This window comes from Pleurodeles waltl, chromosome 10 (assembly GCF_031143425.1).
Source record: "Pleurodeles waltl isolate 20211129_DDA chromosome 10, aPleWal1.hap1.20221129, whole genome shotgun sequence".
Classification (NCBI taxonomy): domain Eukaryota; kingdom Metazoa; phylum Chordata; class Amphibia; order Caudata; family Salamandridae; genus Pleurodeles; species Pleurodeles waltl.
The window spans coordinates 181,900,043-181,922,005 of record NC_090449.1 but is presented as its reverse complement, the minus strand read 5'-3'; the positions used below and the strand labels follow the sequence as shown (position 1 = coordinate 181,922,005).

Genomic DNA, 21,963 nt, shown 5'->3' with positions numbered 1-21,963 from the left:
CTCGCCTATTCAGGTCAGAACATCCTGTAACGAGGACTCCAGCCAAGACGTCGTGGGCGTCCGCACACCAAGCTGGTCCTCGAGTGTGCATGTTCTGTCTGCCAGCTTGCGGTGTTCCGCATGCAGCAAGGTAAGGTCACTGGTAACCCTATCTATTTTGCCCTCCAGAGAGGTGCGGGCCTGCTCCAAAGAAGCGCCTGTGCGCTCCACTGCTGCCAACCCAACGTCCAACTTGTGACTATCCTGATGTAGCGCTTCTGATGAGGGCTTAACGCCACTCCCGGACGGGAGGCGGCCAGTGCCCACCATATTTGTGGCAAGGAAATTATGTGTGGTGATGCAGGGCGTCACTGTAGGCACAAGCCAAGTCTCAGCCAACGTGGGCAGGGGGGCACGCTTGCACGTGCCGTCTGAAGGGAGGACGCGGCAGCACGTGCAGCCCCCACCTCTGTCTTGTCGGTCAAACCGCATACAGACCCATAGGAGGCGGGCAAGGTGACCAGCTGATGCAGCACATCTGGGCGCCTCCAGGCAGAAGTAAATTGTCTGCTCCCCAGTCCACGTAACAATAGTAGGTAGTCAGGAGGTTAACTAGGAGCCACTTCCGTGCAGGGCACAGCCGCCAACAGGGTCAGGTGCCTGTGTGGGGGGGGACAAGCTCCGGAGCAAGACAGGCCACTTGCGTGTGCCCCAAAAACAATGGGGCGCAGCAGCACGAGCAGCCACTCCGCTCAACGCGGTACCGTATCAATGAGCATCAGCCCCAGGCGCCCGTGTCGCGCAACCGTGCCAACACCCGCCGGCAGCCACAGGGATCCCAGGATTTAGGGCCAGATGTAGGAAGCCTTTTGAGCCTCGCAAATGGTGAAAAACGCAGTTTGCGAGGCGCAAAAGGCTGAACGTGATGCAGAATCACATTTTGCGAGTCGGTACCGACTCGCAAAATGTGATTCCGACTCGCAAATAGGAAGGGTTGTTCCCTTCCTATTTGCGACCGCATTGCGATGTAGAGTTGCTTTGTGACCGCGAAAGTGGTCGCAAACCAACTCGCAGTTACCATCCACTTGAAGTGGATGGTAACTCATTCGCAAAAGGGAAGGGGTCCCCATGGGACCCCTTCCCCTTTGTGAATGCCCACAAAAATATTTTTTCAGAGCAGGCAGTGGTCCTATGGACCACTGCCTGCTCTGAAAAAACCGAAACCAAATGGATTACATCCGCTGGGGCCATTGTGGCGGAAACCCGCCAGCCCTGGCGGTGCGACCGCGGTGCTACCGCCGCGGTCAAAATACGCCGGGAGGCACCGCCAGCCTGTTGGCGGTGCTCCCGTCGTTTTGGCCCTGCGGTTGTAATACCGCCAGGGTCATAATGACCACCTTGGTCTTTTGGGAGTTCATTAATACTGAGATTTGGATTTATTTTTGAATGATACAAATTGGAGAGAAAATGTTTCCCTAAGTCCTGAAATGACTTTCTCAGAATCTTGGAGCATTCCAATGGTTGTTTATGATGTTCTTGGTGTTCTAGTGATAGAGTGAAAGAAGTAGGGCCTCACGCCTGCACAGCTTATGCAAATTGCAGGTGAATTGTGATGTTTGTGAAGTTTTAGGGAGTTTGCGTACTCCAAATGAAGTTGTAGAAGGAGTGTACATATTCCGAAGTGTGAGAGTAGGGAAGTCGTTGAACTTCACATGTGTGTTTGCTTTGTGCTCAAAACTTGTCCATGTGGATGTTGATGTACGGACCCTCCATGGTCTAAGACTCCGGAGTATATTGAAAAGTGTATGAGACACTTGGTTTTATGTTGTAATTTGTCTGGTTTAGAAGTTCGATAGGGCGTGGTCGACAAGCCAAAGTGTGAGTCAAAGTGAGTGAAAGAGAATTTCGCCTGAGATCTGACAAGTCCTGTGTGCACCAGGACAGACCTACTGATCCGTTGAGAGTAAAATTGGCAGGTCAAACTTTGTTTGCGAATCTCTGAGACTGAGAAAGAAGGAGTAGCTGTAAGTGTGGAAAGAGCTGTCAGTGAAAAATCCGTAAAGTTTTTGAAGCGATTGTGTTACCTTTCCTGTAGTAAACCAGCAGATTTGGTTTTTGATTTTGGGATAGTGCTCATAATTTTTGCATTAGTTTTGTGTGAATCGAAGTGTGGGAGGACAAACCGCAAGATTTTGTCAGCCGCAGTACGTGTGAGTGTGACATCATTGGGGCTCCGCTGGGTTAGGTCAGTTAGTAAGAAAGTGTCACGCAAAGATTGGCAGCCGCCCTTGACCCGCTATTGGTTGAGAAGGTGGGTGAAGAGAATTCTGGGATTAAACGTCATCTCCTGATTTGATTTTGAAAAAAAAAAAAAAGTTGAAAAGATTAAATTTTTCAAAGCTTTAAAGAGTGCTTTAAGGGGAGATACGTACATTACAAGTAAAGGTGAGGCTACACCGCCAGAAGGTACACCAGCTTATATTGTAATGGAAGAAAAGGGTGTTGCGCCATGTCTTTGGCTAAAGCAATGGTGCAAAGTGACAGAGAAAGATGGAAACTTAGCATTCCCTGCAAATGGAACGTTCAAGTTTTAGAGCATTTAAGGATGATTCTATATGGATCGAAGCCCCTTCCGAGACCAGCACAGCTTGAGGCATTAGCGAGGAACTAGTAGCCAGCCAGCAAACGCAACAGAAATTCGAGAGGCGAATGAGGAAGGCAGAAAAGACATCAACAGAGGCTAGGTGGGACAGTGTTCAGAGAATTTGGAGTAATGGGACTTCGCACGGAATTAAGTTGTTTCCAGCGATTACGAAGGACAATGAGAAGGAAGGAAGGAAAGCTACTAGAAAGATTAGTAGAAGCCCATCTGAAAGTATTGAGACCAGAGAGACTTCAACCGTAGAGGAAGAATCAGATGATGATGAATTTATTTTACAGGTATTGAGAAATCATACACCACCATATGCAGCACACAAGAGTGGTCCAAGTACCAGTGCTGATTCTTCGGCTCCGACACAGGTTAATGAGACAGTGAGTCCGGTGCAGGTTAATACTAGTCTGACACGGAGTACGATGTAAGGTAGGCTTAATGCGCTTACTATTCCAGTGGTAGAAAATCAGGGGCAACTGCCACAGGTCCAGAGAATTTACCCTGACGTACCCGTTACAGAAACAGCAACAAACTTTATGGTGCTGACGAAACAGGTTTTCCCAAGACCAATGTTGGTTCAGACAGAACCAACTCCACTTTTAATTCCCCAAGTGCAGCCACAAGTCATGTCGATATTCACTCCGGTAACCGGATCACAGTAAGATACGTCTTCAATTATGAATCAGAACATGGGAGTTACTCTCCCACAGAATTTAAGTACCAGATCAACCCCAGATGCTATATCTCTACTTATTACTGTTGGTCCGGCCGTACCCTTACGTGCACAGAAGAAACCCAGTGGATGTGAACAGTGTGTCAGGACACAGAATTCAATGGGGGGAGGTCGTAATAAAAACACTCGAGTAGTTTCCCCTGAAATTTTTTATGGATCGAGATCATTGCTGGACCTTAGTCCATTCGGAGTACTTTCAGATACTATGATAGGGTCAAACATTAGCCAGAGCTTGAAATTGCTGACACCACAGACCCTGAATGCAGCTGCACAGCAGGTACTACCTATCCAAGCCAGCAACATCTTGTTGCAAGGTTTGACTGCTCAGCAGTTGACTGAATGGTTAGACAAGCTGAATACCCCGCAGAGTGCTCCTACGGGAGAGGAGTATTTGAATTACGCTAGGCTAAGCATGGAAGCGGGAGAGCTCATTGAGGGAACAACGGGTGTGAACAGGTTAAAATCCTACACAGAAGCAGAGTTGAGATATCTGTGCCCAAAGATTACAAGGGAAGTGAGCGATGTGCATCAGAAGCTATCAGACCTGGCAGAGAAGTATGGCATGGAAATAGAGAAAACAAAGCATTTGAAAAGGAGTCACAGATTATATTTTGAGACTAAAGATTTTGAACACATGACATCTGCCGGGATGAAGTCACACCTTAGGGAATTACTTCAAAGTGCCTAGACTTGAGGAGCATTAGACAAATGGGAAGGCAGAAGGGTAAAGAAAAGAGAGAAAAGGAATAGGGATTCTGTGGAGCTGACTGCAAACATGCAGCAAGGACAAGATCCAGTAAATTTTTTACCAATGAGAGAGATTCCAGGAGGAAATTTTGTTCATGTCCCTTGGACCAGATGCAATTTTCTATCATTTACATATGATTATCCAAAATTGAGGGAAAAGCAGTAGGTCGTACCAGCAGGCAGATAGATTTGTAAAACTTGCAAAGTGCCTGTGGGAGGATTTGAACACCTTATTAGAGCTAGTGGTCCCAGCTGATCTGTGGATAAAGTGTAAGAAGAGTATAGACTGGCCAACAAGAGAACCAGAGAGAGATAAAATGACTGGTGCACCGTCTCCCAAAGTAATGAAATGTTACTATAAAGTGACTGAATTTTTGAAAATGATAATTTTGCAGAAGAATATTGATTGTCAAGACAGCCCAGGAAGAAAAGGAGTTTATACATGCATATTATGAGAGGTTGTAACAGGCGTTCAAGCATTACGATGGTACAGAGACAATTGAGGCGAAGAACATGATTAATTTTGTGTTCAGATCTGTGGAAGGATTGACACCTGAAATTAGCCAGATGATTAAGAGTCATTTGATTTGCTGGCAAGCAAAGCCAATTGATGAGGTTTTGCAGTATGCAAAATACTGTAGTGATGAAATTGAGTTGAAGCAGAGAAAGCTGAAAGAAAAGGCGATGGTGATGCAGATTAAAGCTGCTCAGACAGGCATGCAAGGGAATTTTCCACAACAGCTACCACAGCAGCAGCAGGGAAACATAGTGTTTCAGCCCCAGATGAGGGGTAGAGGTCGCAGAGGTAACATAAATTGCGGTCCTGACTTGGGTACTCTAGTGGTTCAGAATGATGTACAATGAATGAAGAAATAATTGCCTTGTCACCCTTGTGGAGCTGTCGGACATTGGAAACAGGAGTGTCCGATGTTGATGCAGGAAGGTGTTGTTCAGCAAACTAATGAAGTCAATTCATTCCAGAACATGGGAGGACCAAGAATGAGAGGTCCTAACCCAAATTTTCAAAATAATATGAATCAAGTGCAGAATTTCCACCCGTCCAGCAGGTGCAAATGCTACGTGTACAAATGACACAGTTTCAGCCAGTGCAGCAGTAGGTTCCCATGGTACCTACACAGCAAATTTAAATACCTCAAGCCCCAATGGAACAGCAGCAAATTATGCTTTCTCAACAGGTCACAGGTCAGAAGTTTAACAAAAGTAATAAAACAGTACACCAATTCCTGTTACCCAGTAAGAATGGAACAATCAATGATTGGGTGAGCGAAAATTCAGATAAGGAGCCATGTATGCTTGCAACCTCCTTAGAAGTAGATCAGAGAGGTCCTTATGTGAAGGGAAAAGTCATTGGTCACAGAGTTTCATTCCTGGTTGACACGGGAGCTACACGTTCGAAAGTAAGATCAGTTGAGGTTCCAAACCTGCCCCTTTCAGGTAAAACAGTTCAGATTGTAGGGTAGTGAATCAGTATTTGACTAACCCAATTACAGAACCAGTTCAGGGGAAAATTGGCAACTTCCAGGGACTGCACAAATTCATAGTCTGTGATTCAGGGTCAGTGTCCAACTAGGAAGAGACTTGCTGTGTAAAACAAAATGCTCGATTACTTCTTTAAATGATGGAATTGAGATTCAGACGAATAGCGATGATGAAGATGACCAAGCCCCAGAGTCAGAATGAGAGACAATAAATGAGGAGTACCCTCTGATTTAATTTTTTCCAATACTCACAGTCAAGGAGATTCATCCTGATTTATAGGAAACGGTTAAGGAGAAGTTGTGGGATCTGACAGGAAAATAGATAGGTCTGATAAAGGGAGTTGAGCCAGTTAGAGTTACTATAAAGCTCAATGGTATTTTTCCTCAAATTCCCCAGTACCACGCGCCACAAGATGTTCTTATGAAGGGTGTCCAAATAATTGCAGAATTTGTAAAACAAGGAGTTCTGAAAGAAGTGTTAAGCAGCCCATGTAATTCACTAATAATGGGTTTGAAAAAGCCCTGTGGGAAAGTTCGAATTGTCCAGGATATGAGAAAAGTAAATGACATTGTGGTCAAATGTTATCCCGTGGTGCCAAATCCAGCTGTGATAATGTTTCAGATTCCATGTCATGCGGAATGGTTCACTGTCATCGACTTGTCGCAAGTCTTCTTTTCTGTGCCTCTTCATGAGGATAGCCAATTTCTCTTTTGTTTCAACTTTTTGGACTGAGTGTACTGTTGGTGTTGAATTCCTCAAGGGTTTCCAGAGTCACCTTCCATATTTAATCAGATCTTGAAAAATAATTTGGAGAAGTTGGAATTGCCTTTCCAATCGACCTTGGTACAGTACATTGATGACTTTCTGATTGCGTCCAAAACAAGGGATGAGTGCAAGTATGACACAATTGCTTTGCTGAACCATTTGGGAAAGAATGGTCTTAAAGTGTCCCCACTTAAATTGCAATACTGTCAGAGAGAAGTGAAGATGTCAGGATGTTTCTAGGGATGGTGGGCTGCTGTCGCCAATGTTGTCAGTCATTTCAATGCCATTGCACAAGCTGACTCATAAGGAAGTCACTGATCCCATAGTGTTAGACCAGGCTGGAATGAAAACGTTCACTGAATTGAGAGGGAGTCTGTGCAAGGCTCTGGCTTTGGGTATGCCTGACTACATGAAACCTTTCACATTCTTTTGTCATGAATGTGATGCATGTTCTTTGTCTGTCTTGACACAGGTCCATGGAGGTGTAAACCGCCCAGTAGCATATTTTTAAGCTACTTTGGACCCAGTCGCAGCAGCCTTACCAGGTTGTTTGTGTGCAGTTGGACAAAGCTTTACACAGTGTGAGGGCATTGTGATGGGCTATCCCTTGACTATAATGGTCCCTTACTCTATTGATATCCTACTTACACGAAAGCGCATTATTTGACTGGTGCAAGATTGACCAGATATGAAATGAGTATTCTAGGGTTAGCAAATGTGTCATTGAAACGATGTACAGTGCTTATGCCGGCAACCTTCCTTCCTAATGAAAATGTTGAAATTTAAAAGTTCGAAGACGTTGAGCATGATTGTCTTGAAGTAACTGACACAAAACCGAGACCTGACATTAGATATACTCGATTGGAAAGAATGACCAAATTTTATTTGTTGACGGCTCTCATCTAATAGACAATACAGGGACACGGAGAGCAGGATATGCCATGTGCACAATTACTGGTATTCCGGAAGCTTCTTGGCTTCAAGGAGTGTATGCTGCCCATGTAGCGGAACTGGTAGCTCTTATTAGAGAATACCATGTTTCTGCTCAACTGATGGTTACCATCTATACGGATAGCCAGTATGGATCTGGAATAGTCCACGGTTTTGGCCAGTTGTGGTCACAGAGAGGTTTCATTAACTCTTCTGGTTCACCAGTGAGGAATGGTGTGAGAATTAAAGATCTGTTGCATGCTACTGAAATGCCTGAAAAGATTGCTGTGGTGAAATTCAGTGCACATCAGAAGTCTCAGGACTTCATGCCAATGGGAAATGAATATGCAGATCAAGTCGTAAGGTTTTGAGCATTGACTGTATATTGTTCAAAGATAAGTGGGAACTGTTACCTGAAGAAGATGAAACATGTCCAAGTTTTGCATTGAAAGTAATTGACACCTTGGAGGAATTGAAAATGTTACAGAATAATGTTGACAGGGAGGATAAACGATCATGGAGCAAAATTAAATGTGTACAGCAACAAGATGAATTGTGGGTTTCAGAAGAGGGTCAATTAGTTTTGCCTAACAGTCTTTTGTCTCAAATGGCTAGGTATTATCATGGTTAAGCACATGTTGGGAGGGATGCCATGATTTGTTTGTTCAAGCACACTTGGTTCAACCCAAGGTTAAGACAGGTTGCTGAAGCAGTCTGCCATAGTTGCATCATTTGCCATCAAATGAACGCTGGGAAAGGGACAGTGGTTAATCTGAGCCACATTGGAAGAGCAGGAGGTCCATTTAGCAGAATGCAGATGGATTTTATTGAGATGCCTGTGTTTGGAGGTTTGAGGTATGTGTTGGTGATTATTTGCATCTTTAGTCACTGGATTGAAACTTACCCTACACGAAGAAATGATAGTCTCACAGTAGTGAAACTACTGGTTAGGGAACTGATACCACGTTTTGGGTTTCCGATCTCGTTAGAATCAGATAGGGGAAGTCACTTCAACATTGAAACAATTTAATTACTGTGTGCAGCACAGAACATTGAGCAAAGGTTGCACTGTAGTTACCGCCCTGAAGCATCAGGACTAGTGGAACAAATGGATGGTACCTTGAAGTCTAGAGTTGCAAAGATGTGTGCGGTCACGAATTTGAAATGGCCCGACGTACTGCCTTTAGTTCTGATGACAATGAGAAACACACTCGACAGGAAGACAGGATTGTCGCCGCATGAGATCCTTATGGGCCGAGCCATGAGGTTGCCAGCGGTGCCTGCAAATGCACTTGTCAACATTACAGATGATGGTGTTGGACTACTGCAAAGGTCTGGCTGATGTCAGTTGCTCTTTCTCTCAGCAGGTGGAAGCCACCACACTGCCACCGATCCATGACCCAGGGCACAATCTGAGGGCCGGTGACTGGGAAGTGGTCCGGAAACATGTGAGGAAAACGTGTTTGGAGCCTCGTTGAAAGGGTGCTTTCCAGGTAGTTCTGACAACTGCCACAGATGTAAAGTGTGCTGGAGTTCCAAACTGGATCCATGCCAGTCACACGAAGAGAGTGATATGACGACTGATGAGGAAGCCGAGTTGTTGAAAGTACCAACAACAGCAAAACAAGTCTCAGGGCCTGAAGGAGAACAAAGGGGAAATGACACCGAATCTGAGCCTGTTGAGGACGATTCAGTCACTCCTGTAAGAGACGAAGAAGAAGACCTCCAGGAGGGTGACAGTGAGCCTATCTCAATTGAGGCAGCAGGAGAGCCTAGTCAAAGGAGGGTTTTTTCCAGAAGCAGATGATTTTGAGAGACAAACAGAGCAATTGCCAGACCCTGAGGGGGAAGGAGTTGAGGTGGATCAAAGTCACTGTGATCTGACTCCACCAGAACCAGTTGCAGGTCCGACAAGAGAAAACACCATAGAACAAGGAGATGTTTCAAGTTCAACACTGAAAAGAACATTGACCAAGGGTCCAGTGAAAGGAGATAAGTGGCTGGAGTCACAAGCAAAGAGAAAGGAAGTAGTTGTTGAAACAACAATTGAAGAAGAAGTAGATACAACAAGGAGAAAAGATCTAAGTGAAGGAGAATTGAATGGTGATCGAAAGTTGAAAAGAAAGAGAATAGCAAGTCGAAGATACGCTGGTCGTGAATGGGCATATGCATCTACAAGTGAATGGCAGAAATAATTTTTGTCTTTTTGTTTTGATAGAAACATTCCAGGTCATAATTTTGGCACTTGAAGGTAGCTGAAGAACTGAACTGTTGAAACAATTTGAGAACATTTTTAGAGAAAGAGACTGTTGAAAGTAACCAGGAAAAGACTTTGATAACCTGATTTGACTTCTTGAAACCTAATTTTGACAAGCTGCTTACCGATTTTGACAAGGGATCCTGGAAGAAAGACTGAGAGCTGTAAATAACTACTGAAAGAAGATTTTTTTTTATTTTACTGCTTTTTTCCAAATTTCTCTTCTGCTTTCTAATTGTTTACAGGTCATGATTGGCATTAGCCAGGAAAAATAGGTGCTGCAAATATATGAGCATTGGTTCGGCGATTGTATGTGGAATATTGTTTGTGGTATTGATAGTGGGAATGACTGTTCTTGATAAGGGTGAAACGAACCATACGTCCGATTTTTAAACAACTACTGCACTAACAGCAATAGAGAAGTTTAGGTTAAATGAGAAGTATTTGCATGAAGGTACCTGTGCCCGAGGACAACTTTCTTCTAATGTCTTCTATCGCATGCTGAGTGAGTATGTTGAGACGATGGATGCAACGAATTGTTGTGTGTAAGCAAATTCCTTCATCAGTCAAAGATGGAGTTACTTATTACAGTTTTCCTCTCACTTATGGGATAAGTTGTAGTTTGATATTAACAAGATTCTATAATCAGGACTACATTCAGTATTTCTACTCCAACTATGATATTCTGTTTTCAATTGTCTCTATAATTAGGTATTTGAAAAGAATAGCTAAGGATAATGACATAGTATGAGTTAGAGGTTTCTTTGAACCTACATGAACCTTTGGTACAGCTTACGCTCGCAAGAACAATCTAACATGTTTGCTTACACCTATAGAGAAGAGCTTCTTAGATCATACAGATGACAGGAGAAAGGCATTGAAGGAGAAGTTAGAAAAAGGCCTAGAAAAGAGGACTTACAAGAATGATTATGCTTATAGTACAATTAAAACACAAGGGAATTTAGCTCTAGATTCGCAACACACAGGGAAACTCTGTATATATAGACCTAAATCATGCACTGACACTTTATTTGTGGGAACGAGTGAAAGTAGACGTGTTTTTGTTTCAGAGTAAATGGGCATTTAATTGAATGGACAGAATCCAGCGTTTTCTGGGATATATTACATCTGTGGTCCTAATGCCCATTACCGTCTTCCAAGAGGATGGTATGGGACATGTTACTTGGGAATAGTTTTCCCAAAGATTTTTCAAATGGATAACTTGAAAAAGTTTCCAAAAGTGACTGAATTACATCATATGAGACAGAGGAGACAGTCTCCTTCTGGTATAGTGGGAGATATATTTGGAGCAATAATTCCTTCAGTGTGAATTGTTCTGAATTTGATACAGATTCGAAAGTTGTCTACTATTGCAGATAACATGCTGACAAATTTTTCAGGAGCCATACTCCTGATAGATACTGAACTAGCTGCTGAAAGAGCCTTGACTCTTCAGAATCGCCTTGAATTAGACATCTTTTAGCAAAGGATGGTGGAGTTTGTAGGATGCTTAATTCTAGGCATTGTTGTTCGTTCATTCCTGATAATAGTAAAGAAATTAGAAGCTTACTTACTATCCTAGCTAATGTAAGTGCTGATTTGAAAGAATTGAAAGAACCAGTTGTTTGGGAGAAAGTTGGTAAAGGTTTTGCTTCAGTGGGACATTGGCTCAGCAACACTGGGAAAGGGGGTGTATTGAAAATCTTACAGGGGATATTAATTATCATGATTTGCCTAATTGGAATATGGGGAATATGTAAATTGTGTAAAAGAATATAAAAGGAAAAGACAAAGAATAATCAGAGCAGGGAAGAAAAGAAAAGGGAAAAATTGTTTAGGGTAAATTTGAAAAGGGAACAAGGATTTGAAAGGACTAAAATGACAGAATTTTAGCTGATGCAAAAAATTGTGAGTGATAGTTTAGTGTGACGACACATTTAGTCATCAGAGGAGGGGTTGCTAAAGTAAGTGTTTTAATAAAATTATTAACGAATATTCATGTAGTCTGAGTAACACACTTGCGTAGAAAATTTAATAATATAGAGAAAAATAATGCACGCATTTGAAAATGTGTTCACGTGAGTGGCCGCCAATCTTCATGAAGTATACTTATTAATGGCTTATTAATATGAAATATGGAGCTTTTGTTTAATTAATGTAGTATTACATCATATTAAGGGTTATGCATTATATATTAAGCTTGATTAATTATAGGCCTTAACTTAGCGGAGGTCTTGGCCTAGTTGCACAGCCTCATGTCAAGCTGTATTTTTAAACAGATTAATAAAACATTTGCTTGGAGAATTAAATTGTGATTTTCCACTGTGCTGACCAAATGTGCTCGTAGCTAAAAGTCTTTCTCATGAGAACTGATTGTTAGAAGATGCTGTTCTTTCTAAATGTAACATTATAAGTGTAATATGTGTCATACTGATTGTCTCAGGAAGAGAACAAATGAGACACTCACTGGAGTATAAGCTGCAACAATATTGTTACCTGACGAGCCGAATGATGAGGACATTACAAGAGGAGCCAATCAGCGACATGTGAACCAAGTACTAGTAGAAATTATAGATTTGATATTTTAGTTTTATTGGACAAAGTGTGAACAGGCAATCCCTTGACCAATAGGGACTTGGGAAGTAGTTTTAGGAATTCTAACTTAGCCAGACTGCACTGATGGAAGATAGCACATTTGCCCTTTTCTTTCTGGTCAAAAGGTCGTTACTTTCTTGAGGGTCTTGACAAGAGATGTGGTTAACTTTACTGCTTAAAGACTTTGGGGGTCATTCTAACTCTGGCGGTCCGCGACCGCCAGGGCTAAAATGACGGAAGCACCGCCAACAGGCTGGCGGTGCTTCCCTGCCCATTCCGACTGCGGCTGTAAAGCCGCGGTCGGAAAAACGGGTCCGGCGGTTTCCCGCCGGATTAGCCCCGGCTGGGCTAATCCTCCATGCAGCGCCGCCATGGGGATTCCGACCCCCTTCCCGCCAGCCTGTTTCTGGCGGTTTTCACCGCCAGAAACAGGATGGCGGGAACGGGTGTCCTGGGGCCCCTGGGGGCCCCTGCACTGCCCATACCACTGGCATGGGCAGTGCAGGGGCCCCCTAACCGGGCCCCAGTATGCTTTTCACTGTCTGCTTAGCAGACAGTGAAAAGCGCGACGGGTGCAACTGCACCCGTCGCACACCTGCAACACCGCCGGCTCCATTCGGAGCCGGCTTCTGTGTTGCAGGCCCTTTCCCGCTGGGCCGGCGGGCGCTCCCTTGGCGGTCGCCCGCCGGCCCAGCAGGAAAGTCGAAATGGCCCCCGCGGTCTTTTGACCGCGGAGCGGCCAATTGGCGGTTCCCGCTTGGCAGGCGGCAACTGCCGCCCGCCAAACTTGGAATGAGGGCCTTTGTGTTTCCTGAACTTTGATGCTGAATCCTGGTGCCTTGCTGACTGAACTGACGTCCTGATGATGGAGACTATCATAGCTTGCCGACCCATTTAAGGAAAGGTATATTATTAACAATGTGTTTCTTAAGACTATTTGCCTTTTCTTTCTACTTACCAACTGCACTATTTTGAAAGAGCCATAATTAGATGTTTTCCAAATTTGTACTTACTAAATTGTTTTGCATGAAGCCCAAACATGCTGATGCTAATCTGGTGTTAGATAGGATTCATCACTAATGAAATTCACTATATGGAGTAACGTTTGATGTCTTTACTTTGCTGAATCTAGTAAATGTATGTGATATTGATTGCACAATTGTTCTTGTTAATTAAGTTACACTGTAACTTTAGAATGTGAAGCGGCTCAAGCTTTGATTAAATTAAACTTCTTTCGCCGCTTTGGACAGCCAGTGTTGTTTCTGTATGTTTATCATTTGATTTTGAGATTATTTTACGTGATATTACCATTGTTAGAATAGGGAAATTAATATTCTAACTTTTACTAAAGGTGTGGTTATTCATGACTGAAAAGTCATGGTGAGTGAAAATTACTGACTCCAATTGATTACTAGTGCTATTGATTATCATTAATTATTGATATTATTGACTGGTTATTGATTATTATATTTACTGGAGTTATGGTGGGAACATCTTAATGTGAGTCAAAGGGCTTATAAACCTATTTGAGTCCCCTTATACCTTTACTTATTAAGGTCTGACGCGCTAACAACTCCCAAGCCTTTCTTTCCACTGTTTGCGCTATACTAGCCATTATAGACACAGACTGCTCTTTTCTTGTAGTGTAGCTAGGCAAAAGAGAGGCCTTTTTGTGAACCTTCAAATAAACTGTGTAACGTATTTATGGAAAAATTCACATACCACAAACACTGTTCAAAGTTGTATTGACTACATTTTTAGTTTTAGGAGTAAGGGCCACATGTACAAAGCTTTTTTCTCGTCGCAAATTGCCCGATTCGCAGAATCCGGCCGTTTGCAACAAGAACAAGCAATCTGTCTTGTATTTTCTTGAGTTAGAGCTATTGGCATTTTAAATTCATAACTGGATTTTTCTTGCAACTTAAATCGGTCAACCCTGCCTCATAATTTGGTCTTTTCCTGCCATAGAATTCCAGTGACCTAGTCTTTAACTAAACCACTTCCATTTGCCTTCTTCCACTGTCTTAAAACATATACAATGATCACATAAACCTTTATCAGAAATAAACTTTTGCTACTAGAGTTTAATGCTCAAAAGACCATAACAAAAATATAATTTGGGACGGATTGGAGGATGAAAGGAAAGAGGGAGTCAGGAGTAAAGATGGAGAGGACAAGTGGCGTATTAACGGTGTCATGGGCCCTGGACTAAGAAAGGAAAATGGTTGTCCTCACTATTGGTAGGAAAATACAGCAGTAATTAGATTTGAGTGAGGTCCAAAGATCTCTGGGTCCCAGTGCCACTTCACCTGCTGTTCCATTGATAACTAAGCCTCAGGAGAGAAAGTGGCTAGGGCACAAAAAGAGAAGAGAAGGGAATGCAACAGACAAAAGGAAGAAAGATAAGGAGTTGTGAAGAAATAAAAGAAAGAAGGGAAAGAAAGTACGAGAAAAGGAAAACACAACAAAGAGAAGAAATAGAGCAAATGTGTGAGACAAAAGAAAAAAGGGAAGGAAGCTAGCAAAATGAAAGATAGAGGAAAAAATAATGAAAGAAGTTTGGAAAGAAAGAGAAAAATTAGCATTAGAGAAAAAACAGAGAAGATGAGAGAAATAAGCAGTGAAAGAGCCCGGGCATGTATGCATGACACATTTCCCACAGACACGGAATGGGAACACCACTTTGACACTTCGGGTCCCGACAAGTAACTTGTGGCTTCCACACACAGACGGGAAAGAGAGGGATTTATAGTAAAACCTGATTTGACAGATAAAGATAAGAAAAACACCAGAGAAAGGAAGGAAGACAGATCTAAAAAAAGGAAAGAGCAAATAAAAAAGACAAATAAAGAATGAAGGTAAGAGAAAAAAAATTGTGACAGAATGAATGCCTGTTGAAGACAAAAGAGAAAAATGAAACAAGGAAAGAAATAACCAAGTTTTTGCAAGTTTGAAAGAGGAGGTAGCTAGAGGAATAAGGACAGAATAAAAAAAAAGACAGAGGAGTGAAAATAAATAGTTGAAAGAGCAAAACTGTTAATGTGTGGATTTTAATAGCTGGAAATGGGGCGCTGCAGGTCAGGGTTGAGGTGCACTGACAGAGTTGTATGTGGGCCTGGAGGTGCTCTGGTAAAGCTGCGAGTAGGGCCCAGTATGGGAGTGGCATTGCCTCTGAAACACAGAAGCGAGGACTCCTGAATGGCGTGTGTGTGAGCCTTAGAACTAAGAAGAAATGTGCACTGAATGTTGGAATTGATGGATTCTGGCAGAGCTGTGGTGGTTTTCATTAACAGTGGCCTTGGATGTTAGACTTGAGGTGCACTGGCTGAGCTGTGTTTTGCTCTGTTGGGTCCAGTATTAACTTGACAGTGGTGCTGAATATTAGAATTGAGCTGCTGTAATAGAACTGTTTGTGAGCGGGCCACTGCCTGCTCTGAAAAAATGAAAAGAAAACTTTAATTTTTGTTTTTAAAATACATTCAGTTTTCCTTCAAGGAAAACAGGTTACATTTGAAAAAAAATACTGCTTTGTTTAAAAGCAGTCACAGACAAGGTGGTCTGCTGTCTCTAGCAGACTGCCATCTCTGTTAGTGTGGCCATTCCCAATGGGGTCACAAATTGCGACCTACCTCATGAACATTAATAGGTGGGTCATTTGCAATCCCACTGGGAATCGCAAACATTGTGAGTTACACTCTTGTGCATTTGTTATCGAGACTCGCAATTTGCGAATCGCAAAGATTCACAAATTGTGAGTCGCAATACTAAAGGGTGGTACATCTGACCCTAGACGTTTACTTTACAGGGTTTTAATCCATTACCCACTCACTCCTTTGCTAACCTCAAATATATTCTAGACAATACATTTGGGTTGAAGAATGTCAAATAATGTCAGCAGTCACACTTGAACCTGGGGTCCCTATCAATCATTTACATTTTTTTTTAAACTGTACTTTTAGCAATACATGTGACCGACAGAGCCTTCTTTGCATATGATATCTTTGAAAAGTGTTAGAATTGAGGTGGCTTGTTTGCTAAGGTTCCAAAGGCACTTATTTACAGACTTCAGAAAATAGAAACCTCAGTAGCAAGAATCGGGGTTAATTAAGACTCCAGTAAAGAACAATCTTATGATGACCCTGCTAAGAACGCATCAGATAAGAAAATAAATAAAAGTTGATATATATATATATATATATATATATATATATATATATACCCTACAGCAGTGGTTCCCAACCTATGCTCCTGGGACCCGTGGGGGTCTGCGAAGCCTTCTCAAGGGGTCTATGACTGCATAGAAAATTTAAAAATATTAACGAATTAGGTCCCCAGCTTTCAGTAATAACTCGGGGGGGCCCAGACTCAAATGATGATGATTCAGTGGGGGTCCCTGGAATCCAGTAATGATAAAGTGGGGGTCCACAGAAGTCAAAAGGTTGGGAACCACTGCCTTACAGTGTTAGCCCTGTCCTGAAAACTAAACATAACATAGCAGCTACCAGCAATTTCAGTAGTACCATCGAGCCTCAAGGACGGTAAAAAACACAAGATTTAAATAAAGGCACACCAGATGGAATTATCCAACCGCGCTCATCAGAACCAACAAAGTAAACGATATTTCACTTGCAGCACTCTTCATTCTACATACCTGAATAAATTTGCATTTGTTTTCGAGCAGCATTGCCCACTGCATCTTATTTTCAAACTGAATGTCCCCCGTGACATGGAACTCACAATTTCCAGATTTCAGCTCAACAGCAACACTTTGCTTTGGTTGTTTTCCTACCCTGAGGGACAGAGCACTGCGCCCCGGGATTTCCTTCAGTTGCGGCAGGTCATGCCTGAATACCACATCAAGGCTGGCTTGTGGCTGGCAAGACGTGCTCACATTTAGGTAGGCAGGATGACCATCCATTTTGAGTGTGCAAAGGAGTTCTGCCTGGCATCCTTCCATCTGAACGGAACCATTGATTTGGGTGTGAGCAGGAATCCGGAAATTCTGTCAATATTGAAAAGAAAATCAGACATAAGGGCTCTAGAGCAAATTATATATTTACTGAAACTTGCAAAACAGATCAAAACATACAGCAATACACATTCAAGTAAAATGTTCGTTTTATTATTTATTCAGAGAAAACAGATCTTCTACTAATTTCTTTCTGTACCTGTTCAGTTATGGTAGATTAATACAAGCACATAGTATGTTTTCAGTATTAAAACAATCTAGGGGGTTATTTATGAGAGGCTTGTACCGCTGGAGCATCAGAAAAAGTCTCAGCAATAGCTATGAGGCCATGCAAAGCCACTCTGTGTGGCTTTGAATGGCCTCATAGATATGGAGTCAGACAAAGCAGCACAAGTTGCTGTGTTGCCTTACTCTGCGCCAAGAAGGGTATTGGCATTGCGATGGGTTTTCCCATGGAACACCCATGGATTTTGATGCTGCCTCAGATTTACTGAATCATATAAACTTAGGGAAGCGTCAAAACCTTAAGCCACCTCCTTGTTTTTTCTCTGCAGCACAAATGGAAAGACTAACATGCCTCTCAGGATTGTTTTTGTGCAAGAAGGTGCCCCTTCCGGCAAAAACAGTCCTGCATGCAACGTAGACACCCTTACACCATGATACAAGGGTGCCTGCGTTGGCGCTAGGCACCCAATTGTGCACCAGCGCAGGGGGAAAGGACAGGAATGCACCATATTGCATAAATACCATGCATTCCTGCCCTTTCACATTGGCATACGGCCGCCGAATCCCCATAAATAAATCCCCTAGTTTGGATTTTAAATAATGAAATAGGTTACTGCCAACTGCAGTTTTTAAGCAATTATGCTTTAAAGTGAAAATTGAAATGTAACGTTCCTAACTAAATGAATTTTAGTGACATGATTTTTAGTACCCAGCAACAATATTTTAGGGTACCATGCGGTGTTGGTCAGTCTGCTGCACTCCAGGCAGTTGGTCCCCCACATTACGACCCAGGTTCCTGATGTTCTGACGGTGGTCAGACTTGTGGTCAGCCATGGCCATGCTGAGTTCAGCACTGCTGTGCTGATCACAAGTCCCCATTGTGACAGCCTTTTCATGGTGGTTAAACCGCCATGAAAAGGATGGTGGAAAGGAAGTGCTGGAGGCCCCCCTACGCAGACAGAGTGCATTCCGAGGGTGCTGTTGTGCTATGGTATTGGTCGAGCTGGGACCAATATCGTAGCACTGTTCCTGCTGGGCTGTATGGTGAGAATCTCATAATATGATGTTTCCGCCAGTCAGCCCGTGGGAACATTGTTATTGGAGTGGGGTTGATGCTGCCGGGTTGACGGTGGTCTCAACCCCATGAGTTTGGCGGTCGACTTGGCCGATGGCCAAACTTGTAATCAGACCCTATGTTCTTCAGGTTATAAACTCCATGTAGTCAGGAATAATAGAAGGTGAAAAAATAATAAACATAAACATTTTCATGCACAGCCACACAGAATAAAAAATACTCACTCTCCAGAAAACCTCCATCATGTGGATATCAAGCACCCTCTATTCAAACTTCAAAACAACATTAAAACCTATTTCTTCTGCTGAAAACACCATGTAAACCAACTCTATCATCATTGTGTCTCCACCTCTCCTTTTTGATTACTATAGTGATCACAATGTAATGCTTAATTTGTGCAAGTGGTATGCACTCATATTTGGGGACCACAGTGCATTTTCCCTCATCAAACCCAGAGCAAGAGAGAGCGTGCGTAAAAGGAGGAAAAAAATGAGGAAGAGAAAGAAAGGATAAATTGACCAAGGAAGAATGAAAATAAGAGGCATAAGCTAAGAAGATAGGAGGTGTACAGCGGTGGAATGAAGTCTAAGAAGCCCTGTCATTTGACAACGCCAGCATTAAGAAGCATTGGCAGTTGGCTCCTTATAAAAAAAAAAAGATTGGCACCTGCCCTTAATTTTGTAATTAAATGCCGCCATGATGAGCATTTGTATACATTTGTGTTCAAGTTTCTGCCATCTAAGGCTTATGCAAATAATCCAACAACACACTGCTGTCAACTCCTCTCTATGTTATCACTCTTCTGTAAAAGGCCCTAGTGTGTAATCTTGTTTCACTATACATCAGTCTGATAGAAGGACTACTTACTTTCGATAAACAAATAAAAATACCTTAAGAAGCTGGCAATCCGATTCAGTCTCCAGCATCCACTCAGTTTTATTTTTGGGCTCAAAGTTTGCTCGAGCACTGATTTTACAGCTTCCAGCTTGGAGCAAGATTACACCTTCATGGGTGGAGCCTTTGCCAGCAGAAAGCAGTATGGCATTTTCAGATGACACCCCAATCTTGCTGAGTTTGGGCATGGAATGGTTCAGTGATCCATAAACTGTATATTGTTGGTCACAGGAGCTTTCAAGGTGAAGAGCAACTGCTTTGCCATCAAGCTGCAATGTTGTGTTCATGTTCAGATTGCAAGTGTTGGCATAGAACGACCCTTCAGTGACAATTTTATGTGGAAACCCCATCGTCTGAAAAATAGATCAAAGCATGTACGGAAACGTGCAGACTACAGTATAAAATGATAAATTACTTTTTTTTTCCATTGAAGTACTACTACTACCACCATCTGTTTTAGTATACAATACAAAGCCAACCACTTTGTCACAAAACAGTTTTATAGTTACTCATCCTCATTTCCGCTATATTTACCGTGGACAGTAAATAAAGGTAATTGTATAGCTACGTCGCAACTCTAGGTCAATATGGTGCAGGCAATACTTGATATTAGTGACCCCTGTGCCACCATCAACCTGTGTTTGAGTGTGATGGTCTTACACCTTTAAGGTCAGTGTAAGACACCAGTACTAGTAAGCAGAACCACAGTGATTCCACATGTTTATCAACTAAGTGTGCATGGAAATATCCATTTCAAGAAAATATTGAATGGTTCAAATTCCTAAGTCTGACCGCCACATTAAGAAGTTGGCGAGCAGACCTGCCAATCTTCAGCCGTTCCTGACAGAATCCAAGACCCCGATGGGCTGAACTCAGCACCGCGCTGCTGATTACAAGCTTGTTCTCTGCCAGCCTTTTCATGGCGGTTTCACCATCATGAAAAGGCTGGCGGAGAGCAACTGAGTTCTGGTGCACCCTGCATGTGGCAGCTTTGCTGCTGGCTCAGTTATGAGCTGGGAACAATGCTGCCACACCTTTACCGCTGGGCTGACTGGCAGAAACCTTGATTTCCGCTGGTCAGCCCAGTGAGAAAGTTGTAATGGGGGCGGTGGAGAGACTGCCAGCACCATGACTGTCTCCTCGTCGGGAGTTTGTCGGATGGCGGAACCCCTAATGACACCCATTCTTTTTTTTTAAGTTACAACTGTAAAATAAATTACATATAAATCTACAAACATATCAATCAGTTTTTAATAAAAAATGTTTTTTTCATAAATTAACATATTTATGCAGGGTGTCAGATTTACTACTCCAAGTCCAAACTAAGCACCATTATGGAGAGTACTGGGCTCTGGAGTTAGGGTGAGATGGGAAGAGTGTGATTCACTATTTTCACTCCAAACTAAGCAAAATTAAGAAAAATGTTGAACTTCAGTGGAGTGTGCAGCAGATTTAGTATTCCTACTCCAAACCAAGCATCATAGGGGAAAGTGTTGAACTCTGGGGTGTTGGCGGGTGGGTCAGATTTGCTATTTTCATTAGACACTAAGCAAAATTGCAAATAGTGTTGGACTCTGGGGGAGTCCAAACTAATCAAAGTTAAGGAAAAAGAAAATCAATGAATATAAAATGCAAACAATACAAATATCAGAAATGTATTACCTACTAAAGTTAAGCAATATCATAAAAGTAGGAGTAAAACACAAATGTAATAAATGTAATAATAAGTTATATACAAATTTAAATTAACATGATAGTTTAATTCACAAAATTAGATTTTTCTTTTGTCACAGTTAATTAAAAATGTTTGTCTAAATAAAAATGGTTTAAGAATCTGAAACAAATGTATTAAACAGATGAATTTTTTTAAACAATTACAAAATTAAAAAATGATATTAAAAAACATTTCCACAAATATTTTAGAAATATTACATTTCAAAATATCATCTGCCTGAAAACAATGTAGAGCCCAACAACCCAAAATATAAACCAAATAAATATCTATTCAAATAGTACGAAAAATGTAATTGACTTCTAAAGCATTAAAAATATTAAAAATTGTTATAAAAACACTATGCACCTAACAGCCTATACAACCCAAAAAAACACATTTAAAAATGTAATTATAATGTAAACATTATTACATCACGAAAATACAAACACTACAAATAAAACACTAAAGTAGAAAACAATGGGGGTTATTCTAACTTTGGAGGAGGTGTTAATCCGTCCCAAAAGTGACGGAAAAGTGACGGATTTACCACCAGCCGTATTACGACTCCATTATATCCTATGGAACTCGTAATACAGCTGGTGGTATATCCGTCACTTTACCGTCACTTTTGGGACGGATTAACACTCCTACAAAATTAGAATAACCCCCAATATTCTTTGAAAAAATACACATTATAACCAAAAGAAACCAACCATTATGAAAAATTCAACTATTAAAGTATTAGTTTTTAATAGTTTAACTACCAGTCACTTTCCATCCTCTTTATTTCTAACTTCGGTTTTAAGTAGCAATGTTGTTCTGCCATTTACATTAAGGATCCACACCCTTGAGGATAACACAAACCACTTAATGAATTTCAAAATCAGCTTCTACTATTTTACTTTATAAACAATATGTATAATGTGT

The 21,963-nt window shown here is 41.9% G+C and overlaps 1 protein-coding gene across 4 annotated transcripts in view; it reads right to left on the bottom strand.

Moving 5' to 3' along the window:
* Positions 1-21,963, bottom strand: part of LOC138261322 (uncharacterized) — an 888,401-nt gene that overhangs the window by 269,624 nt on the left and 596,814 nt on the right. For all 4 annotated transcript variants that reach the window (XR_011199068.1, XM_069210158.1, XM_069210160.1 and 1 more), the window contains 2 exons: positions 19,319-19,675; positions 16,811-17,161 (listed from right to left, as the gene is read on the bottom strand). Coding sequence is in view for 3 of the 4 variants with exons in the window: in XM_069210158.1 (XP_069066259.1) it covers positions 16,811-17,161; positions 19,319-19,675 (708 nt within the window). In the remaining variant the exon portion in view is untranslated. The remainder of the gene's footprint in view (positions 1-16,810; positions 17,162-19,318; positions 19,676-21,963) is intronic.